Source organism: Trichomycterus rosablanca, chromosome 20, assembly GCF_030014385.1.
Source record: "Trichomycterus rosablanca isolate fTriRos1 chromosome 20, fTriRos1.hap1, whole genome shotgun sequence".
Classification (NCBI taxonomy): domain Eukaryota; kingdom Metazoa; phylum Chordata; class Actinopteri; order Siluriformes; family Trichomycteridae; genus Trichomycterus; species Trichomycterus rosablanca.
The window spans coordinates 2,729,573-2,757,500 of record NC_086007.1 but is presented as its reverse complement, the minus strand read 5'-3'; the positions used below and the strand labels follow the sequence as shown (position 1 = coordinate 2,757,500).

Here is a 27,928-nt window from a genome sequence, read left to right as displayed (position 1 = left end):
AAGCCCCATCTCCAAAATCAGCACCTTAACCAGCTTAACCAAGAAAAAGCAGGAAGGATTTTTCCTACACAGAAACACGATCTGTAGTTACGATCACAGACAGCAGTGCGTGGCTCTCCGTACACGATATTGCGTTCTATAAGGGTGCAAAGCTCCAGATAAACACCACCAGTCTGGATAAAAAAAGAGGAAAATGAATAAATAAATAGATTTTAAACAGTCCGTTTTCTTCTGATTGTAGTTAAAAAGGGAACCCGCCTGTCCAAGAGCGACATCCGCGTGCAGATTGTTCACAGCGACCACAACGCAGCCCGCGGAAACGATGACGAGGAGGACGTGAAGGAGCCCATGGTGAGTGTCTCTAAAACCTGTGAACCTGTGACGTCAGTGCATCAGTGCTGACACCTTCGAGGTTGTAAGGTTGAATCTCGGGGTGACTGCACGTAAACTGTAGGGATTCCTCATAAGTGCTGCGGCTACGACCCCTGCTGGCCGATCGATGGCACTGCACAGAGACGGGGAAGATGGGGATCTCCGTGCGCGATACGGCTCTCCGTATGAACTCGCCTCGTGCAGGCGAAAAGAAGCGGTCAGCGTGTGTAAATCACGGCAGTAGAAGGGGTGGAAATAAAAATAAGATTGGGGGGAAATGCATTTAAAATTGAACTTAAATAAGACACGAAGGTTTTGGAATGAGCTGTCCAGGCGTGTCCCAATACTTTCGTTCAAACAGTGTATATAAATACAATCACATTTACATTTTCGGCATTTAGCAGATGCTTTTATCCAAAGCGACTTACAGTAGAGTGACAGAATACAGTCTGAGCAATTGCGGGTCAAGGGCCTTGCTCAAGGGCCCAGCAGCAGCAACCTGGCAGTGGTGGGGCTTGAACCAGCAACCTTTTGATTACTAGTCCAGTACCTTAACCGCTGGGCTACACCTGCCCCTACAAGAGCATAAACCTTATCTGTTTTATGCTCTGTAGGGCAAACCAATAGCCTAGTGGTTAAAGTACTAGACTAGTAAGCAAAAGGTTGCTGGTTCAAGCCCCACCACTGCCAGGTTGTTGGCTAAATTGCCTGGGACCACTGTTGGGCCCTTGAGCAAGGCTCTTAATCCTCAATTGCTTAGATGTAAATGTTGACACTCAGCCAAAGCTGTAAGAGCCTCACTGTAAGAGCTCAGCCTGGTAGCGGTCAGCATGCAGCAGTGTGTGTGTGTGTGTGTGTGTGTGTGTGTGTGTGATTTGCAGCGCAGAAGCAACAGTGTGTAACAAAGCAATGTGTGTGTGTGTTTGATTACCCATCAGGCTCCTAACAGCAGCGAGTCTCCGGGGACGTCACGCACCGAGCACAGTGATCTGCTGGAGGAGGAAGACGACGAGCGATCAGACATCAAGGTATTCATTTCTTTTGTGTCCAAAGTGATGCATTAATTAGCAAAGCTGCTCACTAATTAGAGCTAAAATCCAGAAGATTGAAGGGGAAGACGATGCTGAAGCTCATCGGCGTCTGAACGCGAGCGAAACGATGTCAATAGGATGTAAATTTATTCACGAAGGTTCAAAAACATCAAGAAATCTGGGCTGCAACACAAGGGTTCGATACGGAATATAGAATCATTCAGTCAGTCATTGTCTTTTTATCAATGCTTTATCCTGGTCAGGGTTGCAGTGGGTCTGATTCATTGGGCGAAAGAGCACAGAGCACACACACACATACACACACTTTGCGCAATTTAGTAGGTCCACTTGGCCTGACTGCATGTTTTTGGACTTGTGTGAGAAAACCGGAGCACCCGGAGGAAACCCACACAGGGAGAACATGCAAACCCCACACAGAAAGGATCAAAAATCTAACCCAGGTTCTTACTGCTGTGAGGCGACAGTGCTACCCACTTACAGAAACACTCACTCACTTTCCTAACTGCTTATCCAATCAGGGTCGCGGGGGGTGCTGGAGCATATCCCAGCTTTTCAATGGGCGCAAGGTGCACAGTAACACCTTGGATGGGGCGCCAGTCCATCGCAGGGCACACACACACACACATACACACAATCATTCACCTATAGGGCAATTCAGTCCAGCTTACCTGACTGCATGTTTTTGGACTGTGGGAGGAAACCGGAGCTCCCGGAGGAAACCCACGCAGGCACAGGGAGAACATGCAAACTCCGAACCCGGACTGCCCTGCTACCCACCGTGCCGCCGGATCTAACACCAGACGATCTTTTATTGCTGTAGGATCTAACAAATTCACTCGAGGGGTTTTCACTTGGACGAGAGTGAACGGAAAACTCAGATCTCACTCGTGTTCGCTTTACTTACTCAGTATTAGAAGATAAACACACATGAACATTGAAAAAAAATGCATAGAAATATATACAGCCTGTATTTTTGGATGCATTTACTCATTTATCAATCTGTCAAATTCCCTGTACACACTGTGGGAACCCTTGTTACTTGCAGGACACCCCTGCTAGCCACTGGCCGCTGTATGCCAGACAGTCGTGCCTCAAGAGCCACCGCTGAGACTCAAATCTGGTCTCTCAGTCGTGGGCTAGTTAGTGTATTAGTCCACTACGCCGCTTAAACACCTGTAATAAGGCTAATCACTGATCTGCACAGTCCTGTTGATACTATTAGCCCATTAGCATCTAGCTTTGATTGAGAAGAATCTGTGTACTGGAAATATCATCTTGTGTTTAAATATATACAGTATATATCCCAAAACAGGATGTCGGCTTTGTTCTAAATGGCTTAAAACCTTCACATGGTGTTTTTTATTGCTTTTATGGGACAAATTACAGTTTTATGTTTGTAGTTGAACGAACTGTGAGAGAGACATGCAGCGCCACTGAGGCACCGTGTAAATAGTGACATCTGGTGGTTGATGGTGGAATTGCAAGACAAATTAGCCGAATTTTTAACATTTTCTACATTTGTTATTAAAGTTGTGATTCCATGAAAATTCTAGCGATTATAAATGATGCCAGAAATAAAATCTAAAATAAATCATTAGGTTTGTAATAAGCATTATTAAGAATTGTAAAATACTGCAAAATATGAGGGTTCTAAACTCTATATTTATTGAGAATATGCACTTTTCTCAGTGTCACACCAACGTTTTAATGCCATCAGCAAAAAATAATAATTAATTAAGTAATAATTAATTAAGTATTTTTTTTCTGCACCTAGGACCCCACGAACGGCTACTACAACGTCCGCGGACATGACGACCGCCACGTCGCCCGAACCAACTTCTCCGAGTTCGTCCCGACCTCACGGCCCGTCTACACGCCGTGCCAGCTGCCCTCCCCCGGCCCCCTGTACAGCCAGAGCTCCACCCAGCCCCGGGTGTACGACTTCTCCAACCGCTACGCCACAACGCCGGCGGCTCGCACCACCTACGAGCAGCCACCGCAACAGCAGCAACAGCCACAATCCCAACAGCAGCTGACTCCGACCATGTACCCCCAGGACCCGCTGTACATGCCCAACAACTACGGACGCGCGTTCACCAGCTACGTGAAACCTCCCTCGTTCGACAAGGTGGACACCTTCGAGCAAACGGATCAGGCCAGCAAGGTCTCCGGGTCGTCCCGCTTCTCCTACGCGTCGTCGCAGCAGTCCGACTACGGAAGGCCGTCGCAGCAGCGAATGCAGACTCACGTGTGACGCGGGAAAGGGCTTTACGTTTACGTTCCCTGTAGGAGGAACCCGGTCCTTCCGGGTTACCCGACATTCGAAATCGTTCAAGCTAATTTAATCGTGTCTGCTAGCTGAACTCGGTGAACGTGAGAATGCTAGGCCTGACCCGTAAAGCGGACTAACTCGTTTTAATGAAGACAATTTGACCTTATGCTGGACCACAATCATGAAAATATGGAGAAAAAAAATCATACGTTATGGCATGCTGAAGGAATTGTAAGCACATTTTTGTGTCTCTTGCCTGACAAAGAAATTCCAACTATGAATGAACAGACTTTAAGAACTGGTGGTTTCTTTTTCTACTTTTTGCAGTATGTTTGCTCCTACGACAGAGTATTTCTAAAGAAAAGGACTCGTTACCCGCCAGGAAAAAAAGAATACAGGTTATGAGGGTTGCACTTCCGGTGCAGACATGAAGAAAAGAAGACGAAGCGAACTAGACAATAAAGATGTCTCTCTCTCTCTCTCTCTGTGTGTTTTTTATTTTGTTGGCACTGTAGCCGAAATATATGGCATGGATGGCATTTTGGATACAGTGCAAGTACAAGTGCAAATCAAACCACCGCTTTGTCGGTGGTCGATGGCAATCGGAAAGTGCAAACACAGCAGCATCTACTGTGATTTTACTATAGAGAGCGCTGAGCCGTTCCTGCTCACAGACTTCAACCACACAATCAATGTTTACAGAAAATAAAAAACAACACGGACAAACGAACCTACGACGCTCCCGCCGACGACGAGCCAGTGTAAAAATCCGGGGTGACCCCGCACCGTCCTCCTGTCTGTTGCATGCAGATGACGTGTCTATGTGAACGTTTCCAGCATTTCTTTCACCGTCCATTCCATTCGTGAGACGTTACTTCTTCACCCTGCACCTATTTTGTCCCGATCGGGGCGGTTTTGACGCCCGGGTTTCTCGTACTGCCATTTTTTTTTCCGAGCCTGATTTATTCGCCTCCGTTGGGGGGAAAAAAGAGAAATAAAAATTCACAAAGTGAACAATTTGGTAATAAACACATTGCTTGTCCTTATTTTTTTATACTTTATATAAGCCTTAATGTACAGTGTGTACGCTGCTCACCTGTAAGTACATTTTTATTATGAATGCATATAAATATATGAGTTGATTTTATTTCTTTTATTTTTAATTTCCCCCGTATTTTTAAGTTTCATCATTTTTTTCTTTATAATTTTTTAATATAATGTATTAAATTTTAATGGCTAAAATGATGAGCTATTGTTGCTTGTAACTTTGTACACATATTTATATTTAAATAAAACCATTTCAAATAAACCGAGCTGCTCCTGGAGTGAGTTCTGTCACGTATTTGGGTTTGTTTTGACACTTAAAAGCTCTCTTGGCTGTAAACAGTCAATTTTATCAGCTCCACTTACCATATAGAAGCACTTTGTAGTTCTACAATTACTGACTGGAGTCCATCTGTTTCTCTACATACTTTTTAGCCTGCTTTCACCCTGTTCTTCAATGGTCAGGACCCCCACAGAGCAGGTATTATTTAGGTGGTGGATGATTCTCAGCACTGCAGTGACACTGACATGGCGGTGGTGTGTTAGTGTGTGTTGTGCTGGTATGATTGTGTCAGACACATGGAGTTTTTAAATACCGTGTCCACTCACTGTCCACTCTATTAGACACTCCTACCTAGTTAGTCCACCTTGTAGATGTCCTGTTTGAGTTGGTCATCTTCTAGATTTTCATCAGTGGTCACTGAATGATTAATTTTTTTTTTATCTATTTTAACCCTAAATATAGTAAAATCACTTCTTTACGTTGGATCTGGTCCTCATACCAGACTTGGCACAGTTTTTATGCCGGATACCCTTCCTGACTTAACCCTCTTATTTCTATCCGGGCTTGGAACCAGCACTAAGAGCGCACTGACCTGTGCACATTGTTATATCGGCAGTACGTCCGTTAGTACTGGATATACGATAAATAATCAGAAAGAGACTGAGATGTACCGTTAGCACAACAGGTACATGTTTACTAGCGTTTTCCACAGTTCACAACCACTGATGAGAAAAGCGAACAACATATCCCAGCATTCAGTGCATTACCACAACTACGGTATAACAGAGAGGTCAATTCTTACAAAATACATCACACACATCACACTGACTAGGCTGTTTTTCCAAACACAAGCTGATCTGTTGTCAGAAATTCTGACCATAGTTCTCATTTGACTGCTTTGCTTGTGTACTTGTTGTTCCCACTGCTTTCAGGTCGTCCGGTAACTTGTCCAGTGACTGCTGGTTTTTCTCCATTTATTATTACTAACAGCTTAAGTTCATGTTGTGAGATTTTGCGTGTTGTAAGGGTTACATGTGGTTCCTAAACTTTCCATTGAAGAATTATTGATGATTTTTTTATATACAAAGTGGCGTAATGGTAAAAGCCAGGCTGCTGGAGAAGGCGGTGCGGGAGGGGGTTCAAATCCCGGTCTGAGCTCACGAATACAGAAGGAGCATGAGTGCTGGTCCCAAGCCCGGATTAATAGGAGGGTTGCATCAGAAAAAATTGTTATGGTGAAGTAAACGTGTGCACTGGTTGTGCAGTTCATTAAAAACACAAACAAAAGTGCTTAGAACTGGCACCTACTGCAAACCCTCCAAACCACCGTCTGTTTCTATTGCTAACCGAATACAAATTACTGACCTCACCAAAATGATTCTTTGAATCTAGTTTTAGTGAACAGTAAGTTCTAATATAAAAGTCCCAACCCAACAACCAACTAGCTGCCTGTACATTTCTGTAAAATTGCATTAAAATATTTCTACAGGCAGTGGAGTCCAGAATCCTAATTCATTCCACCCCACATCCACCCCATCCCACCCCACGCTTCACCGCTGTGAGATTTAATTGATCCTATAACTCTGAGCTCTGCCGGGATTGACACAAAGCCGTCGTCAGCATTCAGCGACTAAAAATTATTCCGGGCCACATTTCATTCTGAACTGCTTTAACTGAGCCAATTCCCAGACACGGCACCCAGCGCTTGCATAATATCTTAATACAGGGGGTGGACAAAATAACGGAAACCCTTAGCAGTACATTATTACATTATTAGTACTCTTTGACTCCAAAAGAGACGTGATTCATCCTGAAGTGCTTTTAATACAAACTGTAATAGTTTGTCTTGTCTGGTTAAAGAGCTACTGCACATCAAAACTTCCATTTTATATATATGTATATAGGGTGGCATTAGTAATAAGCGTTTGTGTTTACATTTTTGGCACTTAGCGGACGCTCTTATCCAAAGCGACAGTATACAGTCCAAGCAATTTTAAGCTTAAGGGCCTTGCTTAAGGGCCCAACAGTGGCAACCTGGCAGTTACTAGTTTAGTACCTTTATCGCTAGGCCACAACTGCACCCAATTTGCACCATAAGGTGCACCTGGTCCTATAAAAAATGCAAACCACACAGAAAGGACACGGACCGCCCCGCCTGGGAATCAAACCCAGGACCTTCTTGCTGTGAGGCTTGTAATGCCGTGCATCTATATAATGATTTCTTTCTGGTGCTTCGCTAGGGGGCGCCACAGCTCATTCGTCCGCATGTTTGATTTGGCACAGTTTTTACCCCAAATGCCCCCCGACCCAACACTCCAGAACTGTGGGTGCACTGATATACGTTCCCACAATGAATAGGTTCACGTAACACCTACTGCGCCTTCTGTATTTGTGAGCCCAGCCTGGGATTCAAACCCTGATGTTACATTTACATTTGAAGTATTTAGCGGAGACCTTAATTCAAAGCGACTTACCGTAGTGTGACAGTGTACAGTCTGAGCAATTGAGGGTTAAGGACCTTGCTCAAGGGCCCAACAGTGACAATTTGGCAGTGGTGGGTTCTAAACCAGCGACCAGTACCTTCACCACTAGGCTACAACTGCTAATGACTGTGGGTAACAATCAATCGATTGAAGTACTAATGTTATGAATTTGTGATGTTTATTTACTCATTCTTTGTCTGTTTTACCATCACTTTATCCTGGTCAGTGTCACGGTGGGTCTTATTCATTGTATGAAAGACAGGAAACACCCCAGACAGGTCGCCAGTCCATCACAGGACAGACACACACACACTAAGTAAACGTGACTGCATGCTATTGGACTGTTGGAGGTAACCGGACACGGGGAGAACATGCAAACTAAACAGAAAGGACCCTGGGTCTTCTCGCTGTGAGACGACAGTGTCTGAATATTAAATCCTCCCAACAATTTGCTTATCACACCTCACACATGCTCATATTTGTATGTACAGAATCAGACACTATGTGCACATACTGTATGAAATGAATATTTGCATTAGAAATATTGCAATACGATAATAAAAACGTATGGAATTGAATTCCGGGTTCCTCACTGTGCGAGGATGAACGTAACCGAAGGGCAGAGGCAGATGCGGAGGCGGAACATAAATATTTATCTGCTGCAGTGATTATAGGTGCCATATTTTACCCTCATAAACAGCAGGTCAGCGGTGGAGATGTTAACGCTATTAATCAAGAAGCACCAACTTTTCCTTCTACGGTAACCAGACTCGTCCAGACTTTGTACCTGTTTTATACAGCAGTATGCGAAAGTTTTGATATACATTCCCACAATTGCATGATTTAGTATTTGTAATCCCAGCCTGGGATTCGAACCCTGATGTTCACTCACTCACTTTCTTAACTGCTTATCCAATCAGGGTCATCATAGGCAATGGGCACAAGGCACACAGTAACACCCTGAATGGGGTCCATCGCAGGGCGCACACACATACACACACCCATTAGGGCAATTCAGTGTCTCTAATTAACCTGACTGCATGTTTTTGGACTGTGGGAGGAAACCGGAGCTCCCGGAGGAAACCCACTCAGACACGGGGAGAACATGCAAACTCCACACAGAAAGGACTCTGACCGCCCTGCCTGGGGATCGAACCCAGTACCTTCTTGCTGTGGTGCTACCCACCAAGCCACTGTGCCGCCCCCTTTGGTTTGCTTTTAGTATAAATTTATCAAAATGATGAAAATGTGTTCAAACTCAGACCATGTTTCAGTGTTTATCAAGTTGCTTCAGACAGCATGGATCTGGCCTGGATCAGCCAAACTTCTGACCTAAAGCCCTTCAAAGATTTATGATGGATTTATGATTGCAAGACCTGTAGAGAGCCCGTTACGACTGTGAGTACCTGATGATAATCTGCTAAGAGGAATGAAACAAAAGTATTTGTTGGACATCGTGAAGCTCTAGCTTTGTGGAAATGTACTCATGTTATAAAGTTGTATATATACAATGTCCGTTTATTACCTCTACATGACCCTAGTGTCCTATAAATTGCATAAAGTGACATACATATATTATTTATTTGGTCATGTAGAAAGTACAGTATGTCTGTATCTGTAATCAACAAATAAATAATGTAGCAGTTAAAGTACTGGACTAATAATCAGAAGGTTGCCGCTTTAAGCCTCAACCTGGCCAAGCTGCCACTATTGGGCCCTTGAGTAAGGTCCTTAATCATTAATAGCCTCCTATTTTCTTATTGGTGGTTGTGGATAAGTCACATTATCCATATGTTTATTACACTGTACCTTTTTAAAAGTTTATTCTGCCCGAATCCAGGTGCAAAAGTGTGTATACAGTGTCACTGTCATGTTATGCTGATGCCTGCAGGTGGATTGGCCACCACAGGGCTGACTAAGAAAACGTGTGGATGTGTAGTAGACTGTACGAGTTGTATTCCCACCCTGACGTGTTTTCCTTTCTTTTACATGTTAGAAAATTGATAAAAGGCTTTTATTTCTTTATTCTATGTATTCTCTTTATTAGACAATACACGTGATTTTACAGATGAGCAACCTGAGACTCAAAAGGTACATTTAAAAGGTTTTGGCATACAAAATAAGTAACAGGGTTGATTATGCAGAGAAATATTCACATTCGGACACAATATGTACAAATAAACTTTATATTTCACTGAAAAACAGCACCAAGAGTCCCGACATATTATAATAGATCCACCAACCATCATAAACACTTGTTTCTTCAACTAGTAGCATTTGTAAAATATAAAACAGTTTGAGACATGTACAAGATGCTCATAAGCATGCTAATTACAGCTCGGAAGAATGATGCAGGCTGTAATATTTACACCTCATGTGGAAACCCGAAGCACTTTTGATCTTTATGCAGACAGAGATGCAGATGAGTCCACTTCACTTTAGCAGAAAACACCGCCTGCCACGCCGCCTCGGTTATCCGGGGTTGTTCGGGTGAACGGATGCATGAAATGGCCTATTTTCATCCGGGCCGATGTTTTCCTGTCTGCACGAAGTCCCGACAGCGCACACGTGTGAGGAGAAAGAAAATGACTGAAATTTCTAGATTACGCGGAAACCTTCGACCCCGACAATAAAAAGGAGGTCGCGGCCGCATTCAAAAACGTCAAAATGATTTTTAGTACGAAGCCTCGACTCGTATTTATGAATTCTGGTCCACTGTACCTCTTTTATCAGGGGTGTTCGGAGACCTTTAGAGAAGCAGGTGCTGAACGTTTAAAAGAAGCAACAAAACAGCGACATTTTAAGGGTCAGGAACAGCGTGACCGGGAATTTCCAGGAACGAGACTTTCTAGGATCCTGTCCTCGACTAGAGACGTCCCAGATTGATAATATATTAATTCATTCACTGTCTGATTTATTGCTGCTTTATCCTGGTCAGGGTCTCAGGGGGTCTGATTTATTGAGGACAAAGCTGTTTGTTTGTTTATTAGGATTTTAACGTCATGTTTTACACTTTGGTTAAATTCATGACAAAAACGGTAGTTACTCATTACACAAGATTCATCGGTTCACAAGATTATATCGAACACAGTCATGGACAATTTAGTGTCTCCAATTCACCTCACTTGCACGTCTTTGGACTGTGGGAGGAAACCGGAGGAAACCCACGCAGACACAGGGAGAACATGCAACATGCAAACTCCACACAACTGGGGATCGAACCCAGGACCTTCTTGCTGTGAGGCAACAGCGCTACCCCCTGCACCACCAGGCCACATAGAGTCAAAATGACCAATTTATTGTAGTCAGTTTGTCTTCCGCTGCTGGTGGATCCCTGATTGCAGTCGAGGTGGGTATATTACTGCTCACGCCTCCTCCAACCCGCGTGCAGCCCTTAGCGGAACCCTTTTTACCCATGCACTCTGTACAGGCGCCTCTATCTGCCAATCAGCGTCCTTACACAGTGTTTGAAGACGCCCCACATAGTCCGGTCATCCCGCCCTAGCAGAAACGTGTCTGCTGCAGACACTGCCCGCTAGATGGCACCCAGCCTACCGGTGGCAACAGTGAGTTTCGAACCGAGGAGTTCAGAATCTTGGCGCTGGTGTGCTTGCAGAATATCCACTGTGCAACCTGGGCGCCTGTCATTGGTTATTTTAATGCTATATGGTTGCCAAATCCAAAAATATGCCTGGTTTTAATTTTTTTAAATCACAATTTTCTGTCCATATTTTGTAAAATTTTGCAAAACTCTTTTAGAAATCGATTCTTTGTGCTCAGCGCCCGCATCCGAAGATTCGACTCGCATCCTAATGCGTACAAATCAAGAATGATCAATAAGATCAAGTTCTGTCAGTCAACTGATGATTCAATCAGTCCATGTCGATTTAATTAAGCTCATAATCTGATTATCGGTAATCTGAATAAAATAGCTGGATCTCTGTCCACCGTTTATGAGAAATCTGCTATTGATTCTCAGCAACTGTGCACATGTAAGGAAACACTAAAGCTTTATAAAGTGCTTAGTAAAGCAAAAGAAACTGTATAGAAAAATAAATGTGTGTGATTTAGCATGATGCCTCCATCAAGCAGCTTGAAGCAGAAAGAAAGCACACACTGGTTTCACCATAAATATATATAAAAAATAAACATTTAAATGGCAGAGAGATCTGAAAGTGGACGCACTATAAGGTAAAAACCGTACATTTTATGGTTTAATTTTTTTAGATAAACAACATGCTTATGGAAAAAATAATATGCTAATATTGTAATAAATGAATTCATGTGGTGTTTCTCATTATGATTTAACTTATCATTGATCATTTAAACAACATTAGCTGCTGTATTAGATTCATAAATGTCCAATATTACGATTTATTATTTATTTCTAACACATCAATTACTAACCAGGGAGCTAAATGGGGAAAATGGAAAATTAGAAGAGACATTAAAAGAGACTTTATAGAAGCACTACAATATCTAACAATGATAAAAAATAAAATAACATAAAAAGGGTGTCTCTGGTGATTCGGTGGTAATTATACACTAGCCCACTATTGCTGGGATTCAGGGTTCAATTCGTCAGGTCGAGCATCTACATCCAAACATGATTGGCTATGTCTAAGGTGAGGGTGTCCAGGGTGTGTTGCTCCGTTACGCCCAAAGATTCCAGGGAAACAAAGTCCAGCACGACCCTGACCAGGATAAATTGGTGATAAACGCATTAAAATGACAATGAATTAAAAAAATCTTGTGTGAGACTGTCATCACTAGCTACTGATATCAAATGATAATTAATATGCAAATTAGTGAGCTGTTCAGACTATAAATAATGTATGTTATTATAATAAAACACAGAAAGCTTGCTGAAAAGATTCAGTTCCACACAAAAGTAGAAATTCCACCTCACTCAAAAGTAAAGTTTCACTATAGATCATCCCACAAAGAAATCAGATCACTTAATAGTTTCCTATAATCAGATTAATAGTGCATTCAATCACAATCTGATTTCTTGTAGTTATTTTTTTTATGTGCACGTAAACGCGAGTGTGTAAATGACTCGGAGACGAAGGAGTCGACTCTTCTCAGTAACAACAGTGAATCAATTTCGCGAAACGACTCAGAAGATTCAAATTCGACTCTTCATTCTCAGTCTGGAACGAAGGAGTCGACTCTTCTCAGTAACAACAGTGTATCAATTATGCGAAACAACTGAGATGATTCAAATTCGACTCTTCGCTCTCAGTCTGGAAAGGAATCGACTCTTTTCAGTAACAACAGTGAATCAATTTCGAGAACCGACTTAGAAGATTCAAATTCGACTTTTCATTCTAGGTCAAAAAAGAAATAATCAACTCTTTTCAGTAACAACAGTGAATCAATTTTAGGAAACGACTCAGAAGATTCAAATTCGACTCTTCATTCTCAGCCTGAAACGAAGGAGTCGACTCTTCTCAGTAACACCAGTGAATCAATTTTCGCGAAACGACTCAGAAGATTCAAATTCGACTCTGCGTTCTCAGTCTGAAACAAAGGAGTCGACTCTTTTCAATAATACCGATGATTCAAATTCGCGAAACGACTCAGAAGATTCAAATTTGACTCGTCGGTCTCAGTGCCTGAACCTGAAACATGTTTGGTCCTTAATTTTATTATATTTTTATGCATTGTTGAATTATTACCCATTTTTTTTGAGTGACCAGTGCTTAAAAGTGCCTGTATGATTTACAGAAAACACAAAACCACATAAAAAAGAACTTTATAAACATCTAAAAGCTTTTCAAATATTTCTTTGGTATAAAACGGCGTTAATAAAACGCCAAATGATTTACAATTCATAACATGTACAAAACTCTCTTTACACCTCTTTACACCAGGATGTATCTTAATACCAGAATCACACACACACACACACACACACACACACACACACACTCACACACACTCACACACACACACACACACACACACACACACACACACACACACACACACACACACACACACACACACACACACACACACACACAGGTTGGCATCTCAGTTTCTGTTACACGCCAGATTGTTTGTATATCCACTCGCGGAACTTGGTGACACGCGTGTAGACCCCGGGTTTGTTCCGCCGTGCGCAGCCCTCGCCCCAGCTCACTATACCCGCCTGGAACCAGATATTCGCCTCGGACAAACACACCAGCGGGCCGCCCGAGTCACCCTGAAAAACACAGACAGACAGAAAGAGATGCCAATAAGGACAAAATGGACCAGTATAGGCCTGGTTACACTGGGCGCCTTAGTGTGGGACTGAGTAAACAACTTTGTTCTTAGCTCCACACAGATGCAGTTTGTGATCATATAATTACTAACTGTAGTCTGTCTGTGGCTCTGTGCACTTGTTAACGTCAGCGCAGCGCTAAAAACAGGCTGACAAAGTGTACAGAGCAACAGACAGGCCACAATCAGTGACCGTGTACCAACAAAGTGCAGCTTTATGGTCAGTTTAGCCATAAAACCGGCAACGAACGTGCAAGATAGGTGAAGCTAATAAAAGTGAGAGGAAGTGGATCGGAAAAGAGAAATCGTTAATACAAATAAGGGCTTAGAATGAGACAATGAACAGAAAGAGGGAACGAAAAGAAAACAAGACAAAAAGGGAAGTAAACAAGACAAGAAATGATGTGGAGAAGCTGCTGATGCAGAAAAGAAAACAATCAAATAGACAAATATATATATACACCAATTAGCCATAACATTAAAACCACCTCCTTGTTTCTACACTCACTGTCCATTTTATCAGCTCCACTTACCATATAGAAGCACTTTGTAGTTCTACATACAATTACTGACTGTAGTCCATCTATTTCTTTTTTTCTACTTTGTTATCCCCTTTCATGCTGTTCTTCAATGGTCAGGACCCCCACAGGACCACCACAGAGCAGGTATTATTTAGGTGGTGGATCATTCTCAGCACTGCAGTGACACTGACATGGTGGTGGTGTGTTAGTGTGTGTTGTGCTGGTATGAGTGGATCAGACACAGCAGCGCTGCTGGAGTTTTTAAACACATTACTGTCACTGCTGGACTGAGAATAGTCCACCAACCAAAAATATCCAGCCAACAGCGCCCCGTGGGCAGCGTCCTGTGACCACTGATGAAGGTCTAGAAGATGACCGACTCAAACAGCAGCAATAGATGAGCGATCGTCTCTGACTTTACATCTACAAGGTGGACCGACTAGGTAGGAGTGTCTAATAGAGTGGATAGTGAGTGGACACGGTATTTAAAACCTCCAGCAGCGCTGCTGTGTCTGAGCCACTCATACCAGCACAACACACACTAACACACGAATGATCCACCACCTAAATAATACCTGCTCTGTGGTGGTCCTGTGGGGGTCCTGACCATTGAAGAACAGCATGAAAGGGGTTAACAAAGTATGCAGAGAAACAGATGGACTACAGTCAGTAATTGTAGAACTACAAAGTGCTTCTATATGGTAAGTGGAGCTGATAAAATGGACAGTGAGTGTAGAAACAAGGAGGTGGTTTTAATGCTATAGCCAAACAAAAAAAGAACAAAGGACAGAAAATGGAAAATATGCTAATAGGAATTAAACAAGGAAAAAAGAACATTAGCATATTCAAAATAATTAATAAAAAAAGTGATGAGAAAAAGCATCGGGGCAAAACATGAGAAAGATGAAGGAAAATTACAGGAAAAATGACTAGAAAATAAGATATCAACACAAAATGACAGAAAAAGAGCGAGCCGATGAGGCAGGGAGGCGGGTGAGCGAGGCAGAGACAGAAAATTTAATTATTATCATTCCAATCACTTGTCATCCATCACATCGTACTTCTAATTTAGCCGCCTTATTTATTGTCCCATTTCATTTCTGCACCATTACACGGCAATGATTTGTTTTAGCGTAATACAATTTCATTCTTAATTACTTTGCCAATACTGCAGTGTAAACAACGCAGGCAATAAAAGCTCCTTCAGCCTGGAAACTGAAACGAGGGGATGAACGAGGGTGAATTACAGACCGACAGAGAGAGAGAGAGAGACCGACAGAGAGACCGGCAGAGAGAGAGAGAGACGGAGGGAAAACGACAGAACCTGTCAGAGACGCAGAAGCTAAAGAAGCAGACGAGGAGTGACAATACAGTAAAAGCTAGTCAGAGAAGCGAGTGGAAATGATGGAAATCTGGTGGATTTAGAGATCACGATCATCCCGCCGGGTGACGTGAGTTTAATACGACGTACAACAGACGTCTGGTCGTGTTTACACTCATGGGCTTTACAAGAAACACAACTGATACGATTAGCTGTTCGGCTAAAAGGTCAGCAAGCAAAACAACGTCCGTCCGTAAATGTCACCTCTCAGAGGCTTTTTCCACCCACGAGGTGCCAGTTACGGTTCATTTCAGGACGGTTCTTTTTTTCCCTGGCAAATAAACTTGATCTGAGTTGGAACAACAAAAAGAGCAAAAAAACAAAACAGCCATAAATGCAAAATGCAAAAGCTAGAAATTAATATAAAAAAAATCAGCTGTTCACTGCTGTTCCCGCTTTTCCATTCAATCCAGTCGTGTCCAACTGGAGCTTATATCATCGCTGCTGGTCGAGGTGGACCGAGGCTTTCAAGCGCCCCCTTCAACACAAGCGCAGCCGACAATCGCTTCTTTTCACCTGCCAGGAACTGTCTCATATATCCGAGGTCGACCAGCGACGAGGGACCCTGTTCAGTCGCTGTCCTTCCCAGACAGCAGAGCTGAGATTCGAACTCGAGAGCTCGAGTTTTAGCACTGCGCCATTCAGTTAGCACCTCTGAGATCGGTGGGTGACGCCTGATCTGGAATCATTCTGGACACACTGCAACATCACAACGATGTTCAGAACGATTTTGGCAAGAAAAGCTCCCAGTGTGAACATTAAAAATCCATTTATTTCTGGATAAGCTCAGAGTTTCTGTCTTCATATCTGGAAAACCTCTGGGCTTCTCCAACAACCTGGTGCAACCTGGTTCTGGTGCTTTATCTTCTGGAGGTTTTTGTGCTGTTCCAGTGATCCAGAACTGTTCTACCAGTCTACAACTGGAACCGTTTTGGACGTTTTTATTCACAAAATGTTGATGTTTGCCCTATTCCACAAACCCAAATAATTATTGGGTTTTTCCAACAATTAGGGACTGTTTGCCACAATTATTGTGTTTTTTGACATAAAAGTGCCAGTAAATCTTAAACTGTTCGTACATTTTATAAACTATGGTCGTACTGGCATCTAATCCAAAACAGATCTGTGTTTTTTGGGGTTTTTTTGCTGACAGTGCAGGTTTGTTTTCTAAAACAGCTTTCTCTGGTGCCTAATCTAGAACCATTGTAGGATTTTCCACTGTCATGGTGGTAAACCTGGAACTGTTCTGGGTTTTTTTTACTGGCCCGGTTCTACTGACGTACGTGTTCTATCATGTTTCACATACACAAAGCCACAACCAAACCTAAACGGTTCCACTGACGTGATGCTGGAACCTTATTTCAGTGGTGCCCAATGGTGCTGGTACCCAGTCTGAAACCGCGCTGGGCTTTTCCACTAAACTGTTGCAGGTGCTGATTCTGAGAACGTTCTCTGCGCTGACAAAACGATGTAAATAATAATTAATAATACAGTCATGTTTGTACTGGTCAGTAAACAGTGAATGTATTATTACCTGACAGGCGTCCACTCCTCCAGCAAGAAAACCACTGCAGAGCATACGTGAGGTCACCTGACCCTCTGTGACCCTGTCACACACCGTGTCATTGATGATCTTCACCTCGGCTTTCTGCAGGATGATCGCTAAGCGTCCTGTTGCACACACACACACACACACACACATAAAGTCAAAAGTTTCCTTTGTAAGAGCAATATATGTCATCTTTAGATTTCTTTAGTTTTATTGCCCCCCCCCCCCCCCCCCCCATTTAGTCATTTCCAATACTTTTTGATTACAATTGCTATGCCACTTGCCCACTGTGCCACCCGAGTGTCACATTATTCTGTACAATCTGAAGATTTATAAAGCTTTCACAAGGTAAGGTAAGGAACAACCTGGACAGGTCACCAGTCCATCACACGCAAACACACACACACACTTAGGGCAGTCTGTAGTATCTCCAATGAACCTGACTGCATGTCTTCGGACTGTGGGAGGAAACCGGAGCACCCGGAGGAAACCCCATGCTGACACAGGGAGAACATGCAAACTCCACACAGAAAGGAACCAAACCCAGGTCCTTCTGGCTGTGAGGTGACAGCAATACCCACTGCACCACCGTGCTGCCCCCTAGAACCTTCTGCCACTTATTGTTACTAAAGGATTATTATCATAATCAATAATAAAAATTATTGCTTTTTTTGCATTTCCCCTTTTCCTCCCAATTTAGTCATTTCCAATTCCCTGATTGTATATCCTTCACTGCTTGCACAACCCCAGCCCTGACCCAGAACAGCCTAACCCGAAAGAGTCTCCCAGAGAGCCGCATCGAGTACGGAGAGACATGATATCCTGCTCTGAAAGTTCTCCACCAATTAAACAGGCGCCAAGACCAGCCAGCAGAGGTCGTATTTGCAGAAGTGATAAAGAACCTTGTTGACCCTCCACCCTAAGGCATAGAGTTGTGTCTGCTGGATGCTTGTCCAGGGCGATAGCACAGCTGAGCTCTGGACCGCTGCACTACGAGAACCTAAATTACACAAGTTGAGTAATAAATAGGGGCACTAGGGTGAGACGTCAAGGGTTAAGGGTGTATTTCTTTCATTCTTGCCAATTTATGGACCTATGACGTATTGTAAAAACCATAAAAGCTTAATGTTTTGCCCTTATGGGCACATTTTTCAGAATCAAAATCAGTGCCAAAATAAAAAAGGAAAATAGTAAAACATTAAAAGTGAAATAAAGCAATTAAAGCAGAAGTGGCTCTAATCTGATTTAAAAAAGAGTAGGAACGACGCGTACCTCCTTCCCGGAGTGCCCCCCAGCCGGTGACCCAGCAGGGCATGCCAGGGGGGAAGACGTGAGAGCTGGACGGCAAACAAATTGAGAAAACCGTGCTAGAGAACTTGAGTGGCTCCTTCAGCTCCAGCAGCGCGATGTCGTTATCGTACGTCATCTGATTATAGTCGCGGTGAACGATGATGTTCTTTATCTCTCTCATCTGTACTTTGTCATCCATCAGGTTCTGATCCCGCAGCCCGCTGTACGTCTGCCAGTTCGACTCGTCGTGGTACCTGCGGACGGAGACACAACACGGACTCAGCGATCGTTCTTATTCAACAATAAAACACGAATTTGAGCTCAGTTCTGTTTATTGTGGGTTTTCTGAACATCTAAAGGGTGAAAATATGCGTACAACATTACGTAAGAGATTCAGATGTTTAAAGAGACAGGAGTTTGTTGGCACTTTGGTGATGGTACACAGAAGAACACTGATGCCCGTCTTCCTTGAGTTGGCATCAAGATTTTATGAGTTCTAAGGCAGCTTGGTGTTGGTCCATTTTTAGCTTTGTAGGCGAGCATCATGGTTTTAAACTGGCAGCTACAAAAAGCCGGTAAGGAGAACGCAGCAGAGGGTGCGGGGTGATGTGGCAGCAGTGGGGTAATGATTTGGCATCAGTGAAGTGATATGGCAGTAGAGGGTGGGCGGTGATGTGGCAGCAGTAGGGTAATGATGTGGCATCAGTGAAGTGATGTGGCAGCAGTGGGCGGGTAATGAGGTGGCATCAGTGAAGTGATGTGGCAGCAGTGGGGTAATGATGTGGCAGCAGTGGGGGGGTGGTTTGGCAGAGGTGAGGTGATAATGTGGCAGCAGTGGGATAATGATGTGGCACCAGTGGGTTGATGATGTGGCAGCAGTGGGGTGATGATGTGGCACCAGTGGGGTGATGATGTGGCACCAGTGGGGTGATGATGTGGCAGCAGTGGGGTGATGTGGCAGCAGTGGGGTGATGATGTGGCAGCAGTGGGGTTAAACCAGACTGGCAGCTGCCAGGCAAGCTGCAGTAGTCCAGCCTCAAGATGACCAGTGATTGGACAAGAAACTAAACTAAACTACCGCAGAGTGTTTTATAATGCCGTTTGTTGGATGTGACCGGCTCCTAATTCTTCTCTGTGCCTACATAAATAAGTCTAGTTTGACGGCACCCATTACAGTAAATGGAACATCGGTCTCTTGCCAAGGGTCATAAAAAACTTATCTTATGCTGAGTGGAAATTTGGTCCGATGTAATTCGTGCTGTGCTGTGAACTGTAAGCTGCTTAAACACAGGTGTCACTGTCTACAGTCAAGCGAGCGTTACACATCGTAGAGACCGCTGTGCAAGCAACAGGCAACAAACTCAAGTCCAGCTCTAAGATGGCAGTCTTGGAGCTGGGGGTTTGTTCTCGCATGACAGCCTTCAAACCCCCGGTGATGTAAAACTCACCTGACTGCGGACAGAGTCTCGTGAGATTATTTAATGGCCTTTATGTTTCATAATGACACTTTTATATCTAGCACAGTAATGTTTTTAAGCAACAAAAAAAACATTTTCTTTTTCGGTGAGCCGAGCCACTTATTTTGACTCCCGAAAGAGTCGCGAAGTCTGTGAAAGTCCAGCGCTGTGCCAGCAGACGTCCCCAGACGAAAGAAGCGATCATATAAAAGCAAATCACATAAAAACGAACGCTTCAGTTTGGCTTTTAAAGGGACGAGCAGCTTCACTGGTGCGATTTTCATTGTTGGAAATCATACAAGCTTCACCCGAGATCGGGGGGGCGTAATTTCAGTGTGAACCTCTGAAAGTCACCAGTTATCCAGACCGTGCGACGCTCACTGTACCCACAAGACCGACATCAACCCTAATTAGAAGGCGATCATGGATTTAAGCTCCCCGCGGTTCAAACTCGATGTTATTGAATGCCGTGTTTGCTGACGAGTTCTTTTTGACAGGCGACGTCCTCTAGATCCATACCAACATGTGACGTCTCCATTAATCTCTCGTGTAGTCGAGGTGGCATAATTGGAGTAAGCGATGTGCCATTTTTATTCGACCTTTCGCTCTTCAAATTTTGTAAACACACAATATACATAAACTATATGTGCAAAAGTATTTGGACACCCTTTCTAATTTTTTTTTTTTAATTCATGTTGTTATTTAGCAACAACTGGACCTACTAACATAAAATAAATCAGTTATATAAAGGAAATGGTGTCTTAGGGTTTGAGTAGTATTAAGTAGTAAGGACACAAGCACAGGAACATTGACGGGAATCATCAGTGAGTAGTCCTGAATACAGTAGTAGCTATTTAAAAAGTGAATCTTACCATCTGATTACTGAATTAATGTCTTTAAGCCACAACAGTTGCTAACAGGCGTAATAAATCAATTATATAGACTTTGCAGCAACAGTTTAGGGAAGGCCCTTTCCTGTTCCAGCACAAAGCAAGCTCTATAAAGACATGAAGATAAAGTCGGTGGGTAGCACTGTCGCCTCATAGCAAGAAGGTCCTGGGTTCGATTCCCAGGTAAAGCGGTCTGGGTTCTTTCTGTGTGGAGCATGTTCTCCCCGTGTCTGTGTGGGTTTCTTCCCGGAGCTCCGGTTTCCTCCCACAGTTCAAAGACGTGCGCAGTCAGGGCCCCCCCTGAAGCATTGTAGAAGGCTATTAAAAGTAAAGTCAATTTTCAATGCTGATTTGGCTTAATAGTGTTGGTCAGTCTGTGTCTTATTCTTGAAAGAAAATTAAAATTTGTTTTCCATGCATTCACGCTACCATGTTTTGGGGTTCAAATGAGTCTCATCAGTACACACAAGTTTGCAGTCAAATGATCAAGTATTGCAAAGGAATATCTTTGAAATTATTCCTCATAATGTTAAGGTTATAGGCTATATTTTAGTTTTTTACTTGTCAGGAAAAATGAGAAAAAATAAAAAGCTTATTATGCCAGGCTGATGTAATTCTACATGGCACTCACTGCCTGTATAGGTAAATGAGTGAGTGACCAAAACACTACTAGGTCCACAGCAACTTGCCACATACAAAAATAAGGTATCAGACAGTTTCTGTGCCACCCCTGTGTGAGCAATGGTCTCAGTCTGGCCACCCCTATGGAAATTGTCTGGCTCCGCCACTGTCCACAGTTGAAAAAGAAGCAGATGAAATATCTGATAAGAGAGGAAGGACTAATTCAGTCGTGTATTCAGCTTGTATTTCTTGTCAGAAACCAGAAAAGAGGTTTGCAGGTACAGCCATCCAATTCTGGTGTTCTTGGCAGTTTTTCTGACATTTGTATTATTCATATCGATATCGGAATTATATCGTATCGACCGAAATTAGGAGTTATATCGTGATATAAATTTTAGCCATATCGTCCAGCCCTACACAGAGGTCACGTTATTTTAATAGCATTTAATCGCCACAAAGACATATTTAATAAACATGGAAATAAAGATAGAAATGGCTTTTCTCTCTGCTGTCCACTTGTGATCGTGTCACTTGAGGTGGATGCTAGCATGTTGTGTAAACCGACATTATATATTTTTATATATTTTACACTTTAGCACACTGATTCACCCCGTCACACACTTTAGCTGATTGTTTTCCCAGTTCTGGTCCTCAGTCCCAGTCCACTGAATGATCTGGTGTGTGTTCTGCTTTAACACACTCACAATGCTCAGAGTAATGATGAGCTGATGGATCAGGAGAGCTGAGAATAACACTGAGCATGCGCAGGGCATACAGGACCGCTGACAAACGCTGATGCAGTGCGCCACCTGCTGGACGCAGCACACAACTACATGCTGAGATTTGTAGATTCGGTGCAAAACCACAGACCATAGACGTGGCTTATCAACAGAGTGTGAATTATACAGTGACAATTTATTAGCTAACTAAGCAACCCCTGAACTATTTTGTGGGGTGGGGGGGTCCAAGTGCTAATTAGAAGGATCAGACCCCCTCAACCCCCCATAATTGTCTGTAGCACTGTGGCATAACCAACATTAGGAGGAACATCAGTTCTGTTACCTACACAGTGGTCAGATTTTATATGGGATGGGACCCATTGGTCATTTCTGCATCTGCCATTAAGGTGGTATTCATTGAAGGGGGCACCTACTTTTTCACAAGACTCATATGGGTGTTGGACGCTCCCTGTTGTTGTGTTTGGGGGCTTTATGTATGGGCAAACTACGTCCAAAAGTATGTGGACGCCTCTCCAATGGTGGCTGTGCAGCAGAGCCAGGATTCAAACCCACAACCTTCGATTGATAGCACAAAGCTCTACACATTAGGCTACTACAATCCCACATCATGATTCGTGATATTATTCAGTTCAGGTGTTTTAGCCACACAATACTGAGGGTTAAGGGCCTCTCTCAGGGGCCCAACAGTGGTCATTCAGCAGTTGTGTGGTTTAAACCATCAACCTTCTGATTACTAGTCCAGTACCTTAACCGCCACAAAGAGCAAGACAGTTTGATGAGTTTATTGTGACCTGATCTCAATCGGGATGAACTGGAACTGCCTGACCTCACAATTCTTTACTGAGTGGGCACAAATTCCAATAGACACACTCTGGTACTTTGGTGAAGCACTAATTAATAGAGTGGCAGCTCCACATTCGTGCATATGGATTTGGACGTCCAGCAAGCTTCTGGTCAGGTGTCCACATACTTTTGGTATATCACACTAAAAACAAAAGCTCAGTCAGACATGCTGAAGAGTAAACGGTGTAAAAGCGCAGTACTCACGCAGGGTCTCCTGTAACGAAACAGTGGGCGGCGGAGAGCAGCCATTTTTCAGAGATGATAGAGGCGCCACACACGTGCCCGCTGGTCATGTAGTGAAGGCTGACCTGCCACGGCCATTCGCCCACATCCGAGTTCTGCCCTCCGACGATACGGTTGTGTTTGTACGGACGCTTTCCACAGTCTAACAGACAGAGAAAGAGAAGCAGAATTAGGGTTTACTCAGCTCCTGTGGCAACCTAGCAGTAGTGGGGCTTGAACCGGCGACCTTTTTATTCATAGTCCAGTACCTTACCCGCTAGGCTACAACTGCCCTTGTAGCCTTGTAATCTTTGGATGTGGCCATAACTGCTTATTTCATGGTTTGTTTGTTTATACGTACATACTTACTTATTTACATACTTTACTTACCAACTTACTTTACTTACTAACTTACTTTACTTACTAACTTACTTTACTTACTAACTTACTAACTTACTTTACTTACTAACTTACTTTACTTACTAACATACTTTACTTAAATTACTTAACTTACTTGCTTAACTTACTTTACTTTCTTATTTACATACTTTACTTACTAACTTACTTTACTTACTAACTTAACTTACTTTACTTTACCTACTTTACTTACTTAACTTACTTAATTAACTTACTTAGTTAACTTACTTTACTTACGTACTTACTTAAAACTTACTTACTTCACTTACTTTCATTTATTTACTTTACTTACTTAACTTACTTAAAATAACTTACTTTCTTTACTTACTTACTTTCATTTACTTACTTTACTTAATTACTTAACTTACTTATTTAATTAACTTACTTAACTTACTTTACTTTCATTTACTTACTTTACTTTACTTACTTTTTTACTTACTTTACTTACTTACTTTACTCACTCACTTAAAATTACTTACTTATTTGTTTATTTGTCCAGCATCAGCTGCTTGTTTAATGGGCAGTTGTAGCCTACTGGTTAAGGTACTGGACTAGTGATCGTAGACCTACTGACTTACATAGTGGTGAAGAGGGAACAGAGCCACAAAGCAAATCTCTTATTTTACCGGTTGATTGATGTTCCCACCCTTACCTAGGGTCATGAGCTCTGTGTGAAGGCTAAAAGAAAGAAATTGTAAATGTGTTTCCCCCGGCAGGTGAATGAGTGAGGAGCTCAGCGATCCAGTAGTAGAACCGTTGCTCCTTCACACTGAGAGGAGCCAGTTGAGGTGCCTCCTGATAAGGATGCCTCCCGTGGGCGTACATACCAGGCACGGCTGACAAAGAGGAGGCCCCGGGGCAGACCCAGAACCCGCTGGAGGGATTATATCTCCCGGCTGGCCTGGGAACGCCAAGGGATCCCACCAGAGGAGGTGGTTGAAGTTGCAAGGGACAGAGACGCCTAGGCAATACATAACACAGCCGCCTCTGTAACAGTAAGTCTCTCGTGGTTAAGAGGTCAATTAAACTGCACGAGGAGGTTTTTTTGTAGGCCGTGTGACAGTGGGTCGAATTTGTTGACGTAGTAAACAAAGTAAAGTAAACATGGAGGAGTAATTAAGAACAGGAAAGAAACATCTCTTGATGGAATGTGGTTATTGATTTATATGGAAGTCGAGTGCTGTGTAGAGACCTCGGTAGCCACATTGCTCAAATTGTGGCGACCCAAAGGAACGAAATCGATAACGGATTGACTTTTTTAAAAACACAGTCGCCATTAAAACTGAGGCACTTTGGAACAAACAGGCTGTGGGTTAAATGGCAGAAAAAGTGGAAGGTTTTAGGTGAGAGAGGGATAAAAACAGATGGAGCCCCAAGTGCTTCCTCTCCCATACACAATCCTTGTTTTATGTACACCAACCTTAAGTCTGTAAAATGTGCTAAATAAAAATATAAATTATTATTAAACATATTATTATTAGAATAGAGAGAGAAATCCAGAGTTGGACGTTGACTCACTGCAGCCCTCCTCATCTGATCCATCAGCGCAGTCGTTTATTTTGTCGCACTCAGCATTAAGCTTGTTGATGCACTGGTTGTTGGCGCAGGTAAAGGTGAAGTCAGTGCACATCCCCTCGGCTAAAAGAGAAAAAAAATACAGCGATCGGTGAGGGCAAACGCTGCAGCGTGGAGAAGACAGTTTTTGATACTCTGGTCTTGAGTACTGGACTCTGAATTTTGTATTATAGTATTCTTATTTTATTTTGTCCTTCTGTCCTTGTACTCTTTGGTTTTGGTCCTGTATGATTACGATGATTACGATATGATTATGATGAAGTTGTTTTAGGTCTTGGCTGGTTTGAGTACAGGTCTTAACCAGTTAAAGTCTTAGGTTTTGTCGTTGTATTGGCTGATTTGAGTCCTGATCTCTAAAATCTCCAAAATAAACTTAGATGGGTGGATGGATGGATATATAGATGAATAGATGGATTGATCGCAAAGAAAATTAATTTTCTTGGTCTCATCCTGATCTCAGTCATTAAAGATTTTGGTCTTATTAAAGGTTTGGGTCTTGACTATAAAACGATTTGCTCTCGGTTGGTTTGAATCTTAGTCTTAATTGTGAAAAGTCTTACTCTAGGTTGGTCTAGGTCTTGATCTCGACTATGAAAAGTCTTGCTCTGGGTTGGTTTGAGTCTTGGTCTCAACTATATAAAGCCTTGCTCTTAGTTGGTCTAAGTCTTGGTCTTAGTTGGTCTAAGTCTTGGTCTTGACTATACAAAGCCTTGCTCTGGGTTGGTTTGAGTCTTGATCTTGACTATATAAAGTCTCACTCTCTGTTGGTTTGAGTCTTGGTCTCGACTATATAAAGTCTTGCTCTTGGTTGGTCTGAATCTTAGTCTTAACTGTGAAAAGTCGTACTCTAGGTTGGTCTGAATTTTGATCTCGAATATTTAAAGTCTTGCTCCGTGTTGGTCTGAGTCTTGGTCTAGACTGTAAAAAATCTTGCTCTCGGTTGGTCTAAGTCTTGGTCTTGACTATATAAAGTCTCGCTTTGGGTTGGTTTAGGTCTTGCTCTGGGTGGGTCTAGGTCTTGGTCTGGACTATATAAAGTCTTGCTCTGGGTTGGTTTAAGTCTTGGTTGGTCTGAATCTTGGTCTTGACTATAAACAGTCTCACTCTTCGTTGGTTTGAGTCTTGGTCTGGACTATATAAATTCTTGCTATAGGTTAGTTTAAGTCTTGCTCTAGGTAGGTCTAGGTCTCGACTATATAAAGTCTCGCTCTGTGTTGGTCTGAGTCTTGGTCTCGGCTATAAAGAGTCTCATTCTTCGTTGGTCTGAGTCTTGGTCTGGACTCGACTGCAGCAGTAGTGCAGAGTGTGAATCTGATGCTGCTCGATCTGATGCCGCTGTGAGAACTGCGTTATCAATCAGAAGTATTGATCGATATCACGCCAGATCGCTCATCAGCTCTGAATTATGCACACGCTCCCAACAAACAAATCAAAGGCAGAAGGACTGATGGTGGAGATGATTTAAAGATCAGCAGACGGGTCTCACACTTCTGAGCAAACCAGCTGAGGCAGAGAATTTAGTACAAATCATTTCTGTTCATTCATTCATATTCATGTTTTACCACCGGTTTTATCCTGGTCAGAGTCATGGTGGGTCCGGTTCCCCCAGAATCACCGGGCGCTGACATAGCCGATCATGTCTGTATGTAGATGCCCAACTGGCCGATCTCTGAGGATTAGAACCATGAACCCCAGCGACAGTGTTATTTCATGTGATGCACTAGCTAAACCTTAAAGATCAGTGGTAGCCTAGTAGGTGGAGCTTTGGGCTATCTGCCATTCAGCCACTGTTGGGCCCTTAAGCAAGGCCCTTATCTTTCTTGGCTCCAGGGGCACCGTATAACCGCTGACCCTGCGTTCTGACCCCAGCTTCCAAACAAACTGGGATACACGGAAGAGGAATTTAATTGTACTGTACACGTTTATATGTTCATACGCAAAATAAAAGGAGCACTTTGTAGTTCTACAATTACTGACTGACTGTAGTCCATCTGTTTCTTTACATACTTTTTTTAACCTGCTTTCACCCTGTTCTTCAATGGTCAGGACCCCCACAAGTCCACTACAGAGCAGGTATTATTCAGGTGGTGGACACTGACATGGTGGTGGTGAGTGGATAAGACACAGCAGCGCTGCTGGAGTTTTTAAACACCTCACTGTCACTGCTGGACTGAGAATAGTCCACCAACCGAAAAAATCCAGCCAACAGCGCCCCGTGGGCAGTGTCCTGTGACCACTGATGAAGGTCTAGAAGATGACCGACTCAAACAGCAGCAATAGATGAGCGATCGTCTCTGACTTTACATCTACAAGGTGGACCGACTAGGTAGGAGTGTCTAATAGAGTGGACAGTGAATGGACACGGTATTTAAGAACTCATACCAGCACAACACACACTAACACACCACCACCATGTCATTGTCAATGCAGTGCTGAGAATGATCCACCACCTAAATAATACCTGCTCTGTAGTGGTCCTGTTGGGGTCCTGACCATTGAACAGCATCAAAGGGAGCTAACAAAGCATGTAGAGAAACAGATGGACTACAGTCAGTAATTGTAGAACTACAAAGTGCTTCTATATGGTAAGTGGAGCTGATAAAATGGTCAGTGAGTGTAGAAACAAGGAGGTGGTTTTAATGTTAT

General features: G+C 43.0%; 2 protein-coding genes across 2 annotated transcripts in view; one reads left to right on the top strand and one right to left on the bottom strand.

Moving 5' to 3' along the window:
• The window catches only part of kirrel3l (kirre like nephrin family adhesion molecule 3, like), a 63,333-nt gene extending 58,344 nt beyond the window's left edge, over positions 1–4,989 (top strand). Inside the window, exons 13-15 of the mRNA XM_063016303.1 lie at positions 242–351; positions 1,311–1,400; positions 3,199–4,989. Of these exons, the coding sequence (XP_062872373.1) occupies positions 242–351; positions 1,311–1,400; positions 3,199–3,678 (680 nt within the window). The 3' untranslated portion in view covers positions 3,679–4,989. The remainder of the gene's footprint in view (positions 1–241; positions 352–1,310; positions 1,401–3,198) is intronic.
• An 8,311-nt stretch (positions 4,990–13,300) lies between these two features.
• st14 (ST14 transmembrane serine protease matriptase) overlaps positions 13,301–27,928 on the bottom strand; it is a 46,003-nt gene continuing 31,375 nt past the window's right edge. The window contains exons 15-19 of the mRNA XM_063016611.1: positions 25,226–25,345; positions 23,273–23,453; positions 18,500–18,771; positions 17,213–17,349; positions 13,301–13,717 (exon numbers count right to left, since the gene is read on the bottom strand). Coding sequence (XP_062872681.1) covers positions 13,556–13,717; positions 17,213–17,349; positions 18,500–18,771; positions 23,273–23,453; positions 25,226–25,345 — 872 coding nt within the window. The 3' untranslated portion in view covers positions 13,301–13,555. The remainder of the gene's footprint in view (positions 13,718–17,212; positions 17,350–18,499; positions 18,772–23,272; positions 23,454–25,225; positions 25,346–27,928) is intronic.